The following is a 17,824-nucleotide window of genomic DNA, read 5'->3' as shown; positions in this document are numbered from 1 at the left end:
TTATTTGTTTTAACAAGGAATTCACATAATGCCTCTCCTCCCAACACCCATGTATGTGTTTAGTGGCATTAAGCTGTGGAACTCTTGTATGATGGACCCCTTTCATGCTCCCTTATACATGTATGTTTGATGTAGAAGAATCCCTCGGTAGACTGGATTCTCTGCATTACGAGTACAGAACAGTTGTAGTGGTACATTTCTTTGTTTTTATGTACAAATTTACCAAACATTATATGGAAAGGAAGTTGGTCTTGCAATGTTCTTAAATTTGATACAGCCTTGAAAAAATGACAGCATTTTCACATTTCTGTATTGAGTTTTTGATCTTATTTGCTCAGTTTACTATAGCAACTACTTCAATTAAGATTTTGATCTTTTCTGCTACATTTGATCAAATTAGCTGATTTCAAGTTAATTAACTTTAATAACTTTATGATGAATCTCAAATAATATTCCTATGATAATTAAATTTTTTAAAAAATTATGCATTTTATGTAAAAAAAAAAAACCTTATTATTGTTATAATATACCATGTCAGAATTAACCAGAATTGTATAAACATATCTGTTATTTTACAATTGTGTGTTTGTGTTTCAGAAAATAAAGAATGATTTAAAAAAAAACATAAGATATAAGATTTGGGATTTTTATTTTAAAGGAAACATATCTTTGAAAATAAAATCAAGTTTTATTTTCTGTTGTAAAAAATAAGTGATGGTCTTTTTCCCTTTGTTGTCAAAAAATGAAAAATGTGTCTACCCCCCCCCCCCCCCCCTCCCAACCTCAACCTCCCCACAAACCCCCCCACCCTATTTTTAAGTGTTTTTTTTAAACATCATCGATTTAATTACCACACCCCACATTATACCCCCCTCTCACCCCCACCCCCCCTAACCCCCCCAAAAAAATATTTTTTGTTTAAACATCATCTTATAATTTACCACACCCCACATTATACCCCCCTCTCACCCCCACCCCCCCCCCCCCAATTTTTTTGTGTAAACATCACCTAATAAATTACCACACCCCACTTTATACCCCCCTCTCACCCCCTACCCCCCCCCCCCCCCCACCCCCTCCCAAAATTTTTTTTTTTTATTTTTGAAAGATAGTCTCATAAATTATTGAATATGAACAATTTCCCCATGATGGCTTACGTTATACTGTCAAGCACTCGAATAGTCGAGCGCGCTGTCCTCTGACAGCTCTTGTTTATGTTTATAATTTCATCATTTTGCAGATGACTTTCGGCTGCTCTTATTTCAGGAGTTGAAATCTGGCCAGGTTATTGAATGCAGTGGCATAGCGACATGTTGTCACGTATCGGACGGCATGGTCATCATTGGGGACAGGGATGGACTTTGTGAGGGGAGACCACTCAGTAAGCTGCTCAAGTGTGCATGCAAGGTAAGTGGGTGGTTTTGTAGGAATTGTCAATAACTCTTGCAACGAAGAAGAAAGGGGTATATTATAGAAACCATGGATGTTTGTTTGTCAGTCTGTCAGCCAGTCAGCTGACGCAAATTTGACTTGTCAAAAAGTTGACTTGTTAGGCAAAGTATACATTCACTTTTCAATCTACAGAATTTAAATTGCATGCAGTCTTCCTTAAAATATGGAGTAATGATACAATATCTCTGTCACGTTTCTATTTTGTTTTCCTTTGGGAGTTGTGTTACTGTGTCACTGCAGTGACAAACTGTAACTAGAGACTGATGTTATATTAATTTGTATGTATACCTTAATTACTCAGTTTTTGGACACTTAAAAGTAATAAGTGTTTTTCGTGTCTAAAATTAAGATACGGAAAATATTTAAAAAATGACAGGTGTCCGAAAATTTAGAGACAACAATTTATTGTGCGAAAATTTTAATTATATTGAAATAAAAGCAATAGTTCAATGCACAATAGTGTTTCTACTTTGAAATAAATACAACTTCACAGCTTTGCTATCTCAAGCCTGAAAAGATACAGAACAGTGCAGCTCCTTAATAGGAAGATATCATTTAAAATGCTGTTGATCGAAGGGATTGTACCGGTATATATGGTTATTTGGCCAATTACGCAAAGTTTATGGTCCATTGCCCTCAGGCATCTGTCTCCCAGGTTTTATGACCTTAATCCATTTGTTATAATCCATGATCGAAGTGTCACAAGATAAGCAAATACAGTGCCGAAATCTGGTGAAATAGCACTGTAAACTATATTGTCTGAAAATTTAGAGTCATTTATGATAGACGAAAACACGCATGTCCGAAAATTACGAGTCATGAAAAATAACTATTTTGGCCAAAAAAGGGGGTGTCTAAAAAACTAAGAGTGTCTGAAAACTTAGAGTAATTACGGTAATCAATTTTACCCCTACTTCAGTTAATTTAACTTATAATTGCTACCCTCCACTGCAGTAAACATTTTACACAACTTGTTTCTGTGTACTGCAGTTTGGTGGCTGCACCCTTGAGTTCAGCACACTGGACCATCTGAGGCTGCATGTACTGTCTGACCATGTGAATACCACCATGGGCAAGTGTTCCTACACAGGGTGTGCACACAGCTTCCACAAGGAGGACCGCAGACAGGTAAGAAACCCTGCTACTCTGGCTTCAGGGTACATAGTTATATAAGTTTAACTGTGTTCTTGGCCTACAATATTAATAGTCAACTGTAGTCATAGCAAACTTGTTTTGTAATCAGCTTTGTTGATACCCAACTTTGTTTGCAGTCAACTGGTTTGCTAGTCTACAATGATGGAAGTAAACTCTTATTTTAGTCAATTATGTTGATAGCAAACTCTGTTGGTGGTAAATTTTGTTGATAGCCAACAGTTTTGGTTGTAAACTTAGTGAATAGCCAACTGTGTTGGTTTTCAATTGTGTTGATTATCTGAGATGACTGAGCAACAATTAAAGTTAATTTAAAAAAAACTTTGAACATATTTATAATCAAGTTTTAATACTGCTTTCAGTATTTTCTTTTTCAACGTGCATAAACTGTATTGGCAACTTATTGTATAATATTCTGAAAACTTGATTTCATTATATTCAAAGTTTTGTACTTTAATACAATTTAATGGATTTCTTTTGATTGAGAAAAAATGGCCTAACAACCATGGAAGTTCAGACTCTCGAAGTTAGTGTTGCACCAATGGATTGACCAATTACAATGTTTGTAAAATTAAACATCAATTACTTATGTTTAAAAGATTATTAAGAATTGAACTAAATAATCTGCAAAGGTGTGTGAAGAGAAATTCAAATTCTTAAATAATGTTGCCAGTTGTTTCGAGTTGCACAACATTGCTTTAAATGGAAAATGTGGACACTTGTATTGTTGATTAAGTATGTGTATAATAATTGCCTTCTTGATTTTTAACATTCATATCAAACTTTATGTCTCAAATTTGTGCTGTCACTTTATGTTGCCTATACTAGAAAGTTATGAATCTATACATATACTTTTGAACACAGTAATTCATGCTTCATTTATGTATAGCAATTAATCATAGTCTAGCTGTTATGTTATGGCCTATAACATATATGTATGGTACTCTTTTCTCTACAGGACCACATGTTGAGGCATCTTAAATGAACAAGAAGCAAAGGGAAGATTCTCCTCAAATTGGTCTGCATTATTCAATATTTCCAAGGCTAGAGTGAAGTTTTAGAATTTCAGTGTTTAAAAAGTCATTGTATACTAGTGAATTGTCTCAAGACAGTGTATTGTTAGGTTTTGAAAAGGTTTTGAAAGTCATGATAGAGAGGTATTATATACCATGTGTTATTTGAAGTAAGAACACTTTTTGCGAGCTGCATACAATGAAAAAAGGAGGCATTTTGTCAGGAGATGGGCGAGGTGACAGATTTATATAAATGTACATAAGCGTTCAAGGCTTATGAGAAACAAAATGTAAGACCGTCCATAATTAATCATCAAACAGGGATAGAAAGTCTATTTTTGTTCCAAAATGAATATACTGGCTCATTAATTTTGTCTCATATACATTTTTTATATGTGTTTGTTGGAATCAATTTTTTGGCAGTAAAATATTATTATTGTGCATATTTTACCCATTTGTGTATGGTAAATAGTCTCAGGCCAAACACATCAATTGTTAAATTGGACTCATCAACAGTTATAAGAATAATTTATTCATCTTTTTATCTGGTACTTATTCCTATTAAATTTAAACATATGATGGCCCAGTCTGATATTTACAAGTTACAACTTACATGTGTTCTTAGTGATTCAGTACTATATTTGTGTTTTCATTACTTGTTCTTGTAAGTGTGCTGTATCCGATACATCAAAGAGGAAGAAAATTTTGTAACAAATATATACTGACCTGAATTGTGATGTCTTTGATTTGTTATGTTTTTGTTATTGCCTGATTGTTAATTATTAATTTAAAGGGGTTTATAAAGCACAAGGCTATGTTTATATTACAAATTGTCTTAAATTGATGTCTGCTCATTTAAATAATGATTTATAAGAGGCACAATTTATTTTGATGGGGTTTGATCGGTTTGCTGTTTTTTAATTTAAATTACTTGTTATTTTATTTGTCTTTAATTATTGAAAGGGGCTTTTTAAATATTCAGTTCAATAAGAACAAATTGGGTTTAATATAAGCATCTTAAGGGTTATTTTGAACGTAACCTGTTTATTGCATAGCACAAATAGGGCTTGCTGTATTGATCATATCAGTTGATTATTGTACATAAACATTCGCTACACTTTTCAACCTCTATGGTTTTGCTACATTGTGTCATTTGAAGAGATTTTGAACAAAGGATTTTTTATTTAAAAAACACTAAAGATTATGTCATTTATTTTGTAGTTGTTCGGTTTTTGTCATACAAGTTTTATGTTGTCAATTATCATTTGGCATTAATTATTTTGTAGCATAGATGATTTGGGGTGTTTTAAATTCAGCTTCAATATATTTGTTTAGGATCACAACACGTGTCTGGGTGTCATAGCTTTGCTATAATGTGTTCTGCCAGAGTTTTGCCAAACGTAAAGTGCTTTAAAGTAAATGTTTGTAAAACAATAGTTTGAGATTACTAATTTTTATGTTGTTTCTGTACTTTACACAATACTAATTAATTGTAGTCTGTATAACTAGTATACAGTAAAATATTTATTTCTTAAAATAAGTTAGTGCAGGTAAAAATAACAATCAGTATTCTGCAATCAATTGGAAACATTTTTAAGGCGTTTGATGAGAATGATACGCTAACACTTCGGCATGTTCAATTTCTGATTTCGCCTACATTTTGACACATGGAAATATCAGCTTGTGCAATATATCAGCTTGTTAATACACTTCAGATTGATTTTTGTTCTCTGAATAACTTGCACATCAGTAATTATGTAAACAAGTTAAACCATTTACCATGTTTGTTGAAGTTAATCAAAGTAGGGTTGATTTGTTTTTGAGTGGAGTGAAAATCAGTCCCTGCAAGTGCTTAATTCTTAATCTTATTGGATATGCCAAGCATTCCATCTAGAATGTTACAAGTGTAGTAGTTCAAGTAGTGATCACATTGTAAGTGCTTCAGACAATCAGCTATGGAAGAGTTTGCAAATGTAGATCCAGCTAATACATTATACTACGAATTTTGTTCATGTCCACCACTGCTTCTGTACTCTTCATGGTTTAAATTTTGAATGCCATTGTAATTATAGAAACATTTTTCTTGCAACGTAAGCTTTTCTATGAGATAATATCCTGTGTATTAAATTAAATTAAATACTTTCCAAATTATTTTACAATTTTATTCGATTGGCAGCAATCATGAGAGTTCCTGACAATTAAGTGATTTACATGCCTCGCGTGATGAAGTTATCTGTATCCTATACTTGCCTTATATTCTCGCTACATTTATCAGTATCAAACTTAGATATTTATCTCTTATCAGTCTCAGGTTTATCTTTGTAAATATGCATTTATTGTTGTTTAATACTTCTTTTTTCAGTATCCATTTTTAGCTCACCCCTGCGCCGTCAACATTTACCTTTGTAACTCTCTAGAGGCCACATTTATTGTCCAATCTTCATGAAATTTGGTCAGAAAATTTATCCCATGAAAACCTTATTAACACTCTAGAGGCCACATTTTTTTCTGATCTTCATGATATCTTGGATGAATTCATAAATGGTAACCTTTGCTTGAAAAACATGGCTGCCATTTTTCCTTATATGGCTATATATGGCTATAGTAAAATCTTGTTAACACTCTAGAGGCCACATTGATTGTCCGATCTTCATGAAACTTGATCAGGAGATTCATCCCAATAATATCTTGGACGAGTTTGAAAATGATGCTGGTTGGTTGAAAAACATGGCGGGGCATTTTTCTTTATATGGCTATAGTAAAACCTTGTTAACACTCTAGAGGCCACATTTATTTTCTGATCATCATGAAACTTGGTCAGAAGATTTGTCCCAAATGATATCTTGGATGAGTTCGAAAATGGTTTTAGTTGCTGTAAAGGCATGGCAGCCAGGGGCGGGGCATTTTTCCTTATATGGCTATATATGGCTTTTGTAAAACCTTGTTAACATTCTAGAGGCCACATTTATTGTCCAATCTTCATGAAATATGGTCAGAAGATTTGTCTTATTGATATCTTGGATGAGTTGGAAAATGGTTCTGTTTGCTTGAAAAACTTGGCTGCCAAGGGACGGGGAATTTTTCCTTATATGGCTATAGTAAAATCTTGTTAACACTCTAGAGACCACAATTAAAGTCAGATCTTCATGAAACTCGGTCAGAAGATTCATCCCAATAATATCTTGGACGAGTTCAAAAATGATGCCGGTTGGTTTAAAAACATGGCCACCACGGGGGCAGGACAATTTTCCTAATATGGCTATAGTAAAACCTTGTTAACACTCTAGAGGTCACATTTATTTTCCGATCATCATGAAAGTTGGTCAGAAGATTTGTCCCAATGATATCTTGAATGAGTTTGAAAATGATTTTGGTTGCTTTAAAAACATGGCCACCAGGGGCGGGGCATTTTTCCTTATATGGCTATAGTAAATCCTTGTTAACACTCTAGAGCTAGCGCCCACATTTATCGTCCAATCTTCATGAAGCATGGTCAGAAGATTCATCCCAATAATATCTTGTTATCTCAGTTGAGCAACTTTGGACCTTTCAGGCCATCTTGGTATTAGTCCCCTATCGGTTTCACCGGAGGGTCTTATGGTTTGGGGTCCGTCTGTCTGTCTGTCAGTCAGTCTGTCTGTCTGTCACACTTTTCTGGATCCTGCAATAACTTTCAAAGTTCTTATTATTTTTTCATGAAACTTGCCACATGGATAGATGTCAATATGGACATTATGCACGTCATTTCATTTCGTTCCTACATCAAAAATTCTGGTTGCTATGGCAACAAATAGACTAGGAATACTGCTGAAATGGTGGTTTTCTGGATCCTGCGATAACTTTTAAAGTTCTTAATATCTTTTCATGAAAATTGAAACATGGATAGATGGCAATATGGACATTATGCACGTCATTCCATTTTGTTCCTACGTCAAAAATTTTGGTTGCTATGGCAACAATTTTTTATTTTTTTTAATCTGAAAATGGTGGAATTACTGACAATGGTGGAGCCGGTAGGGGACTTATATTGCTTGACAATAGTCTTGTTTAGCTTATTTTGATTATTTATTTTTCTGTGTAAAACATGAATATTGATCAATTTGAAACGCATGCTTTCACCTCTATTAGTCATACATTTTTCAGTATTCATACACATGCACTTTTCAATAGTAGTCTTTTATCCGTATCAAACACACATATATATTTACCAGTATCATACTTATTTAATTCTCAGTAGCATATATCTTTCAAGTATCAAGCACATAGTAACAACAGTTCAAGTAACCATATACATAAGTGCATATTAAGCTATAAAAAAAAGAATTGTAACAATTATGTATGGTTGTGTTCTTTATGCTGTGTTTAAACAAAACAAAATGCCATGTTACATAAGTAAGCACAAAAGTGTCATTTATGTTGTTTCAAATAAGTAAACTTTTGACAACTTCTAATATTGTTTGAAAGAACATGTAGCAAATACTTCAAAATGGAAAATGCTAAATATATATACTAACTCATCTAAATTTGTGAATGCATACTTTGTATCTTTTTAGCTCAGCTGTCACAAAGTGACATGGTGAGCTTATGTGACCGTGTGATGTCTGGCGTCCGTTGTGTGTGCGTGCCTGTGTGCGTCCGTCCGTCAACAATTTGTTTGTGTAGACAGCAGAGGTCACAGTTTTCATCCAATCTTTATGAAATGTGGTCAGAATGTTTATCTTGATTATATCTGGGTTGGGATTGTATTTGGGTCATCTGGGGTCAAAAACTAGGTCACTAGGTCAAAAACTAGGTCAAATAATAGAAAAACCTTGTGTAGACAGTAGAGGTCACAGTTTTCATCCAATCTTTATGAAATTTGGTCAGTGTGTTTATCTTGATGAAATCTGGATTGGGATTGTATTTGGGTCATCTGGGGTCAAAAACTAGGTCACTAGGTCAAAAACTAGGTCAAATAATAGAAAGGCCTTGTGTATACAGTAGATGTCACAGTTTTCATCCAATCTTTATTAAATTTGGTCAGAATGTTTATTTTGATGAAATCTGAGTTGGGATTGTATTTGGGTCATCTGGGGTCAAAAACTAGGTCATTAGGTCAAAAAAACTAGGTCAAATAATAGAAAAACATTGTGTAGACAATAGAGGTCGCAGTTTTCATCCAATCTTTATGAAATTTGGTCAGAATATCTTGATGAAATCTGGGTTGGGATTGTATTTGGGTCATCTGAGGTCAAAAACTAGGTCACTATGTCAAATAATAGAAAAACCGTCAACAATTTGTTTGTGTAGACAGTAGAGGTCACAGTTTTCATCCAATCTTTATGAAATTTGGTCAGAATGTTTATCTTGATGAAATCTGGGTTGGGATTGTATTTCGGTCATCTGGGGTCAAAAACTATGTCACTAGGTCAAAAACTAGGTCACTAGGTCAAATAATTGAAAAACCTTGTATAGGCAATAGAGGTAACAGTTTTCATCCAATCTTTATGAAATTTGGTCAGAATGTTTATCTTGATGAAATCTGGGTTGGGATTGTATTTGGGTCATCTGGGGTCAAAAACTAGGTCACTAGGTCAAATAATAGAACAACTTTGTGTAGACAATAGAGGTCACAGTTTTCATCCAATCTTTATAAAATTTGTTCAGAATGTTTATCTTGATGACATCTTGGTTGGTATTGTATTTGGGTCACTTGGGGTCAAAAACTAGGTCACTAGGTCAAATAATAGAAAAACCTTGTGTAGACAATAGAGGTCACAGTTTTAATCCAATCTTTATGAAATTTGGTCAGAATGTTTATCTTGATGAAATCTGGGTTGGGATTGTATCTGGTTAGTCAGGTGGGCGATTAAGGGCCATCATTGCCCTCTTGTTTAATTTATGCTTGCATACCTTTTTTTAATGTTAGCAATTAATATAGGCTGGTACCTTCAATCAATATGGGAAATAAGGCTGTTTATTTGTTTGTGCGTCTTAATTCACGAGACAAAAGAGAATCTCAAATCAAATCATATTTCTTTTCACATATTTTGCTCATCTGCAGTGTAAATATGACCCCAAAAAGTGGGAGGCCTTAAGCTTTGAATGTGTTCCTCAATCGGTATGTACCTACCCACAGTTACCTATGTAGGTTCTGTAATTTTGAGGACTTGACACAAATTGAACTGATGGCAACATTTTAGCTTTAACTTTCACAACTGAATGAAAACAAGTTCAGATTTTGGCAGAATTACAGTGCGTGTCTTTTCCATTATACATGTATAGCATAAATGATACTTGGGGTAAAAAACAGTGTTGTTGAGGCCCCTCCATCTGTTATCAAACATGCCATGAGGCCCTGAATGTCTTTTGCGGAACCACTTTCTTGTGTTTTGTTAACAAACATAATAAGGCATTTTAATTCATAGATCACCTCATGATTCTAAATCAAATTCAGGACTAGTATTCTCATAATTCTTTTTCTATGTATCATATTTTAACACTGTTGTTCATTTATTTTTTTAATATTACCAGTAGTATTTGGAACAGCGTTCACCTCCTTTGACATTTCAATTATTGTATTTGCTAGTAAAATATAATATATACTCTCACTATATTTAAAAAATGTACAAAATGATGTATGGTTATATTATATACCGAAACTGACAGTATTACATCTAAATGTTATGCATTGTGCAAATGTTGATTTCAATTTTTGTTGATTTGACCGCTCAAAATCGAGAACGTTTTTATATTCATTGTCTAGAATTGCTGTTTTGCTAAGAATTCAGTTGTTAGGTTTGAAGCGCCAGGTTGTGGAATGTAGAAAAACGAGTTTTATGATAACGTGTGATAATAAATGTGATATTGTTTCATTTGTGTGTCTTTGTTGATCTACAATGTATATACATTTTACATTTTAATCGTTAAACCTAATTGGTGAAGTTTGTTTAAATACCAGTTATTATTGCTTTCAGCAAACTCACAGATCTGCTGGTAAAATTAATACTCGTAACTGGACAAATATGCATAATATCGTTACAGAACCATAAATATTTGTGTTAAAAGCGGGGTCGCACTTGTCTTCCAATGTCAAGAGAGCCTGTATCAATCTTGATCACGCCCTTGCCAACCAGCATACTTAATAAAAATCAGTTGACTGATATATAAACTGATTCATTTGATGAAGTTTATTTGTATACAATTTATTATTGTATTTATCAAACTCACCGATCCTCTTAGTAAGATACATACCTTTAGCAGAAAAAAATCATATATCGTTGCTTATCCAGAAATTACAGTTTTAAAGGCGAGTACCTGTCTTTAATTGTCAATCCAGTGGCTTTCAATCTTGGTCACGCCTTTGTCGACCAGCATACTAAATAAAATCAATTGAATGGTATTTAAGCTGACCGACTAACCAGAATGTACCGCAATAAACTGCAAAGGCCGGCCCCTAGACCTAGCCATGCGAGAGGTGTTAGCATCTTGCGCAGGGCGCTCTTTCTTTTGTGTGGCACTGGTGTCGTATTAAGATATTCCTTTAGCCCATTCGTCAGATTCTCCCGTCGGAAGTGCACATCGTTTTCGTGCAAGATATTGTAGATTTCGTCGGCGGACAGATAGCTGAGGCACTGAGTCAGTTCATGGTCGTGACTTAGTGCGTCCAATGCCTCCATGTTGTGGTGGATGATGCTATGGGGTAAACATGATCCTAGATCGGGAGCGGACTCGGACGCAAGGTGCCGTCGTCGTAATGGCGAATGTGCGCTAGTGGAGGCACATGACCTAGCTACAAGACTATCGCTTTGGATGTATGTTCTACTGGCTGAAGGGAGGCTGTGCATGCAACTCTTCAGAGGTGCTGTCTCCGCACTGGAGGACGTAGAAGGGTTACTAAAGTCACTGGTTGCGGTTTGCAAGTGGACACCTCCTTTAGTCATGCTTGTTCGCTTAGAGGATTCGGATTGACTAATGTTGACCTCACTATCGGTGGACACGGATTCCTTCAGACCCGCTGTAGCTGCGATGTTAAACGAGTCCCTTCTGTCGTCTGACGTTTTGTCGTTTGATGAACTTAAAGAGGCAGGGATGAACGTATGGTTTTCGCGTTCCACGCAAATTTCGCCATCGACAGCATCGTTTGGCGTTTTGATTTTCTTGTCTGACACTTGGTCACGCTTCTGACAGAAAACTGCATGGCTATACACAATCTCGCAAGACCTTGACGACGCTTTACTGGCGGCGGGCGCAAGCTCCGGACTTGAAGGCCGCCGGGTGCTTAGTGAAGAGATTCTTAAAGAACGTTTTGGTGCACAGAAAGATGTGAAATAAACTGGGTGATCAATATCTGAAATAAATATAAATAAAAATGTCTTCACCTAAAATGAAACAGAGTATGTCATAAGATTCATATTTTTTTACACAATATGGAACGTATGAAGTAATATTAGCATAATCGATTTCTGATAATTTCAACTGCACCAATGAATCACGTTATACTAGTGCTCTAGTTAAACCGAGAAATATATTAATTAATTCATAGCAACATACAGGATCATGTATCTGCTGGGAGTTATGACGTTGTATCTACATGTACGTAAAGAAGCGCACCTTCTTTGAACGTTCCCCCGGGTATGTTGAACTTGTTCCGTATCTCCAGCGCCCGCAGGCCCACCTCCACGCGCCGGGGTTCGATTGACTCGATATCGAATATGAAGGACGTGGAGCGCTGGAACTCTACCCACCGATACTCGAACACGAAGTTGGCCGGGACCCTGATGTGCAGACGACAATATTATATTGCGTTTTGTTTCAATAAGATACAGACGACACGAATAGACTGAGATTGTATAAAATTTTATTCTGGAAATATATTCAGTACCATAATGAAACTGTGTTAAGTCTAGATACAGTGCAGGTTGCGCAGTTACAATATGGTGCAGACGACATTACCAGAATGCGTTGATTCAATATGAAAAGGACGACGCTATTAAAATGAAATACAAAATATAGCGCAGACGAGTATATCAGATTGCGAGTGTTAGATATTTTGCAAAGCAATATTTTAAAACGCGGTTAAAAGTTACACACGAGGTGTATTTTCAATTTTGCCTATGACACTTAGAAGCATGATGCGAACGAGAATATAACATATCACATGATGACGTTCTTGTGTATTTGCTTATAGATTCAATATATTTTATAGTGCCGACGACATTATCGAAATCAGACTTCCTAGTTGAAATGTGGCACAGACGACATTGTCCAAATATGACTTCCTATTTGAAATGTGGCACAGACGACATTATCTAAATCTGACTTCCTAGTAGAAATGTCACACAAACGATATTGTAAACAAAGGATTGCGCAAAAGTTTACTATGATGCAGACATTTTTAAATTTTCCAAAATGTGGAGTGCACATTTTATTTTAAATGACACAAAGATGACAATTAATTTGAAAGTATGTTAAAGTGGGGAGCAGTGTTTAATCCAATATATTAACTGTAACTCATTAGACAAATTACTTAATATAATTGCGAAATTAACATGAATTAAAATGTTCTCACCATATCTCCACGACCCACGTCTGTGCGCTCGTCTGGTATCCAATGCGAGCCCTCTGCGGTTCACCGTCGCCTAGGAGGTGGCAGTTTCCGACCACGCCAAACCGGAAGTGCTGCTGCCCGTTTGTGGCTTTGGACGACACATTAAGCCTCAAATCGACCTTCAGGTGCGGCGGACCGGGCATCTGTAGCGGTATTCGAGATACTTTAGATGTGACTTGGGGGACTCTCACGCCTATACTGTATGCAATGGTATTTGTTTCCACCCGACTGATCCTTATTAATTTTCTCTGCCGAGTTTTGACTTTTGTTTTTGTATTCCATGTTGAGTTTTAGATAATGTTTATTACCTCGATCATGTTCGCATTAATAATTATTCATAAGGCAGTGGCTTTTCGTACGGTCCCGTAAGGCTAGACAATAGGCTAGCCGTGCAGCCTTTCCAATGGAGATTGTCTAGCCGTACGGCTGTTATATATAACACATAAATATATTGATGTTTCGTCGTTGTTGGAAACAAAATAAACACATCAATAACATGGTTCATTAAAATAATAGAATGTCTTCATATTCATGAAAATATGTTGATTTGATACTTTTTTAACTTCAAACAGGAAACTATTAGAACAACTTCCTAAATAAATCTGCATAACTAATGTCTACATTTTCTCAATGTGGTCGGACTTTAATGACTAATGACTCAGCAAATAATTACTTTCAGCCACTAAATAATGTGCTTTAGTTAACAGAATAAAGAAATATCAATAATGCGAACGCTATCCTATTTACCTCTGATTTCCCTTGCAATTGCCTTCTGATTTGAAGGTCTTCCCTCCGCGAATACAACTGTATGTAATTTCCGACACTTTAAGATTTTCATTGAAAGTTTTCTAAATAGAAACCATCTATTTATCAATTGTCTAAAAGATAATTAAATTATTTGTGTAACTCAATTTCTGAGAACTACCTTTGACGGTTGCCGTCATTGAATTTCATAATATCGATGCTGCAACTTATTAAAAACAGTGTTCACACCTTACTTAGGAACGTCGACTAATTAAAGAATCAAATTAGAAACCGAATTAAATTATTTGTGCTACTCTATTTCTAGGACCTAACTTTGACGGCTGCCGTCATTGAATTTCATAATATCGATGCCGCAACTCATTAAAACAGTTTTTCACACCTTAAACTTAGGAACGTCGACTTATTAAAGAATCAAATAATCATCCGTATTTCATGAAAGGAAGCCGTAACAGATAAAGAATTTTTAAATTTTTACGAGCTTAAACAAACTTATTACTGATTAACAGCACTGAATGACAATTCTATACTTTATTAGCCGTACGGCTAGACAATCTCCATAGGAAAGGCATACGTACAGAGCCGTACGGCTAGCCTATTGTTAGCCGTACGGGGCCGTACGGCTAGCCTCTTGTCTAGCCGTACGGGTCCGTACGACTAGCCACTGCCTATTCATAAAGTCACGTGAGATAGAGATTTGTAAGACTTGTGTGTTATTGAACATCCGTGTTTTGTGAATCGAGAAATAACAAGCGTATTGTTAAGAACTTAAAGTTTTGCGGAAAGGCTGGCTACCTTAATTAATTTGTTCAGACCTAAGATAAAACAAACAACTTACCCGGTATGTTTCAACTTAGTTATTTTATATGAGCCAGAATCTACCTTGTATATGTAACCTCACAGATTTAGTAAAAGTGTCGCGGCATAACAAAATAATGTTTTATCCGATTGATTACATTCATTTTGGGCGATCACATTGCAAAACGCACCTTTTAAACTAATAAGTTTGATAATTATGCTGTGGATACATACGAATAGCATCAATATAAGCTGAGTGTTTATTCAAGAACAAATGTTGAGTGATGGTTGTCTGCATTCTCCCTTTATAGCACCGACGGTGAGAGAACCACTGCGCTAGACGGAAAGCGTATGTAATAAACTCTTTATGTTTAGGTGGACATCAAAAGTTAATGATCAACTGAATGTCGTGAAGAACGGATTTCGTTCTACGTGTATGTCGCCGCGAACAATTTCTTATGACAATACGGTTTAGTATATCATAAAAATATGTATTCCAACACAGAACAATCTTCACTCTTTTCTGATAAATTTCGTCTCAAAGGTCTTTTTAAAAGTTTGTTTTTATAAATGGACCACATTTTACTCATGTCACTCAACAAAATAATTGTCTATCGACGTAAAAAAAAGACTATTGAGACGAACTACATCAGGGATGACTGAGGATTTGCGTGTGTCTGTTTACTATTAAGCCCACGAAATACGAACTTTGGCAATATGTATTCCTTTGAACTATCCTCAATTATTCCCAAAAGACACGATATGGCAGTATATCTCTGTTTTGCCTCTGAAGGGTCAGAAAATAAAGTACAACATGCGAAGATCGCCTTTGATTAAATCTGGCGAAAACATCGCATGAATCAGTTAACACTTGGTTAATGACCTTTTCCATAGCCGTTGTTATATTAACAATATTTCTACGAACGTCATTCACTAAACAGATTTAATACTATAAGTAGATGAGGATATATCATATGACACTACTGTTGTAATTTTTGTGTCTAATAATGGGCCACAACGGCGAATGCCTGCTGGTGAACGCGCATAGCCTAGCAACAATACTTACTATGTATGTTCCACTGGTGGAAGGGATGCTGTGCACGACACCCCCTAAAGTCACAGCCTCCGGACTGAGGGACGGAGACAGGCGGCTGTCATCGCTGCCTCCGTTCATAATCTTGACAGCACTGCCTTCAGCCATGCTTGTCCGGAGTTGAGAGGATGCTCAGTCACTACTGATGACCTCAGTATTTGCCCTCGTGTTCAACGAGAGTTTCTCGACCTACAGCGCCCTATTGTCGTTCGCTTTTTGCGTCTGACGCTTGTTGACCTATCAAATGATATACATTTCTATAATGCACCGTAGGATATCATTCATTTAATAGGTTTAGAGATTGTATATTGTAAAATATATTGTTTTTCTCTGAACGCAGCTATTTTATATGTGACAGAATATAATTTGTATATTTTGTAGAAATGTAACGGATAAATGTACTGCATAACGCGCCATTGCTTACGTGCAATGTGAGCAATCATATCTAAAAGCAACATTGGAAATTAAGTTTCAACATAATACTATGGGCGAAATATTCAGTTTACTCCTAAAAAAAGTATAGTGATGGATTTTGTGCCCTGATTTCTCCCTTTATATAGCATTGTAGATGGATTATTAAAGCACGCGGGTATGTTCAAGCATTTGATCTTTAGAGTCATTGAAAGTTTTGACATATTTTTTCACTATAGCTACTACGACCAACCACTTTAAGTTTGACATTTTTTTGTGTTGTGGGCAACCGAAGTCCTCAAAGATTACTACACGGAAACTACCAACTAAACTCATGTGCGAAAATTGAGAGCGAAACCATGTCGCCTGTGAGAGAACCACCGCGCTAGAAAGACAACGTATATAGCAAACTCTGGATTTGTAGATGACAATGAAACAGAATTCAACACAATGAATGTCATCAAACGTGGATTTCGCATTCTGTGATTGTGAACATTTTTTTCTTCAGTACATGTATATCATGTAACTATGTATTAAGCTTGACTATTCGCGATTATTTACAAATGACATACTGTGGAAACATGTGTTTATTGTAATTTTATTCTGAATGGTCAGAAAATGAAGTACAATTGGTGCCTTGTTTTCCATTTTACGTAATCTCGCATAACCGGTAATTCTAAGTAGCCGACGTAAAAGGAAGTTTTTATGTACTGACTTTCCTTTTTCACATATGTGGTACAATACAAAAATACGAAACTTACTAATTAAGCTTTATGTATATTCAAGAAAATAAACAAAATTGTTATTGTTTAAAAATAAATAATGTCCATAAAATCACTTTTTTTGTTATGTACATTTTAGAACAGTCATAAGCTCTGATTTTCGATACGAAGCCTTTTTAAGTCCATACTTGAAAAAAATCGATGATTCATATATATGATTTAAATTAATGAACTTAACGAAATATTAGAGGTTTTCTAAGGGCAATAATTAAAAAGTATGTACTTTTTATACAATATTTATTCTTCTTCAGGATACTTTGCACAAACGCTAGATCCAGCCCATCGTCCTGTTACTGGAACCAAAGGCAACAACGCGAAATGAAGTTCTTACGTCAATTATGACGTCATCGACGTCAATTCTAAACGCGCGATAAACGTGAGTTATGTTATGCTTTTCGGTGGTCTATAGAGAAATATAAGTGATTATTTACAGATTCGAAAAGTGTAAACAACTGGCATACGAATTCTGCTACATTACATTTGCATTTTTGTTCTTGCATTTGATGTACCAACAATTCAACGATTCTTAGTGAACATTTTCAGTCTAATTGCAATGAAGCAACTCCTAGCTAATGACCGCCCCCCCCCCCCACACACACACGGATGCTTTCAACTTTGTTTATTGCTTCCTGCAATATTTAAATGTGTATTCACATTACCTCTATTTACATTCTGCGCTTGTATATGTGCATTTGACTGAGTTGCTATTACATGTAGGTGCCGATGTACAGGCTCGTTCATATTTGACATTTCCAGCGCAAGTTATTTTACA

General features: G+C 35.5%; 2 protein-coding genes across 4 annotated transcripts in view; one reads left to right on the top strand and one right to left on the bottom strand.

Moving 5' to 3' along the window:
• LOC127871814 (uncharacterized) overlaps positions 1–10,471 on the top strand; it is a 68,806-nt gene extending 58,335 nt beyond the window's left edge. For all 3 annotated transcript variants that reach the window (XM_052415018.1, XM_052415017.1, XM_052415016.1), the window contains exons 14-16: positions 1,267–1,407; positions 2,443–2,580; positions 3,563–10,471. In XM_052415018.1, the coding sequence (XP_052270978.1) occupies positions 1,267–1,407; positions 2,443–2,580; positions 3,563–3,589 (306 nt within the window). In that variant the 3' untranslated portion in view covers positions 3,590–10,471. The remainder of the gene's footprint in view (positions 1–1,266; positions 1,408–2,442; positions 2,581–3,562) is intronic.
• Positions 10,472–10,771: 300 nt separating this feature from the next.
• On the bottom strand, positions 10,772–17,384 carry LOC127871836 (uncharacterized). The gene is made up of 5 exons (XM_052415077.1): positions 17,276–17,384; positions 15,833–16,096; positions 13,168–13,349; positions 12,210–12,373; positions 10,772–11,946 (listed from the first exon to the last, which is right to left on the bottom strand). The coding sequence occupies exons 2-5, from the start codon at positions 15,965–15,967 to the stop codon at positions 11,000–11,002; spliced, it is 1,428 nt and encodes a 475-aa protein (XP_052271037.1). The 5' UTR covers positions 15,968–16,096; positions 17,276–17,384; the 3' UTR covers positions 10,772–10,999.
• Between the last annotated feature and the right edge of the window lie 440 nt (positions 17,385–17,824).

This window comes from Dreissena polymorpha, chromosome 3, assembly GCF_020536995.1.
Source record: "Dreissena polymorpha isolate Duluth1 chromosome 3, UMN_Dpol_1.0, whole genome shotgun sequence".
NCBI lineage: Eukaryota > Metazoa > Mollusca > Bivalvia > Myida > Dreissenidae > Dreissena > Dreissena polymorpha.
Note: the sequence above shows the minus strand (reverse complement) of the source record. Positions and strands in the feature narration are given on the sequence as shown.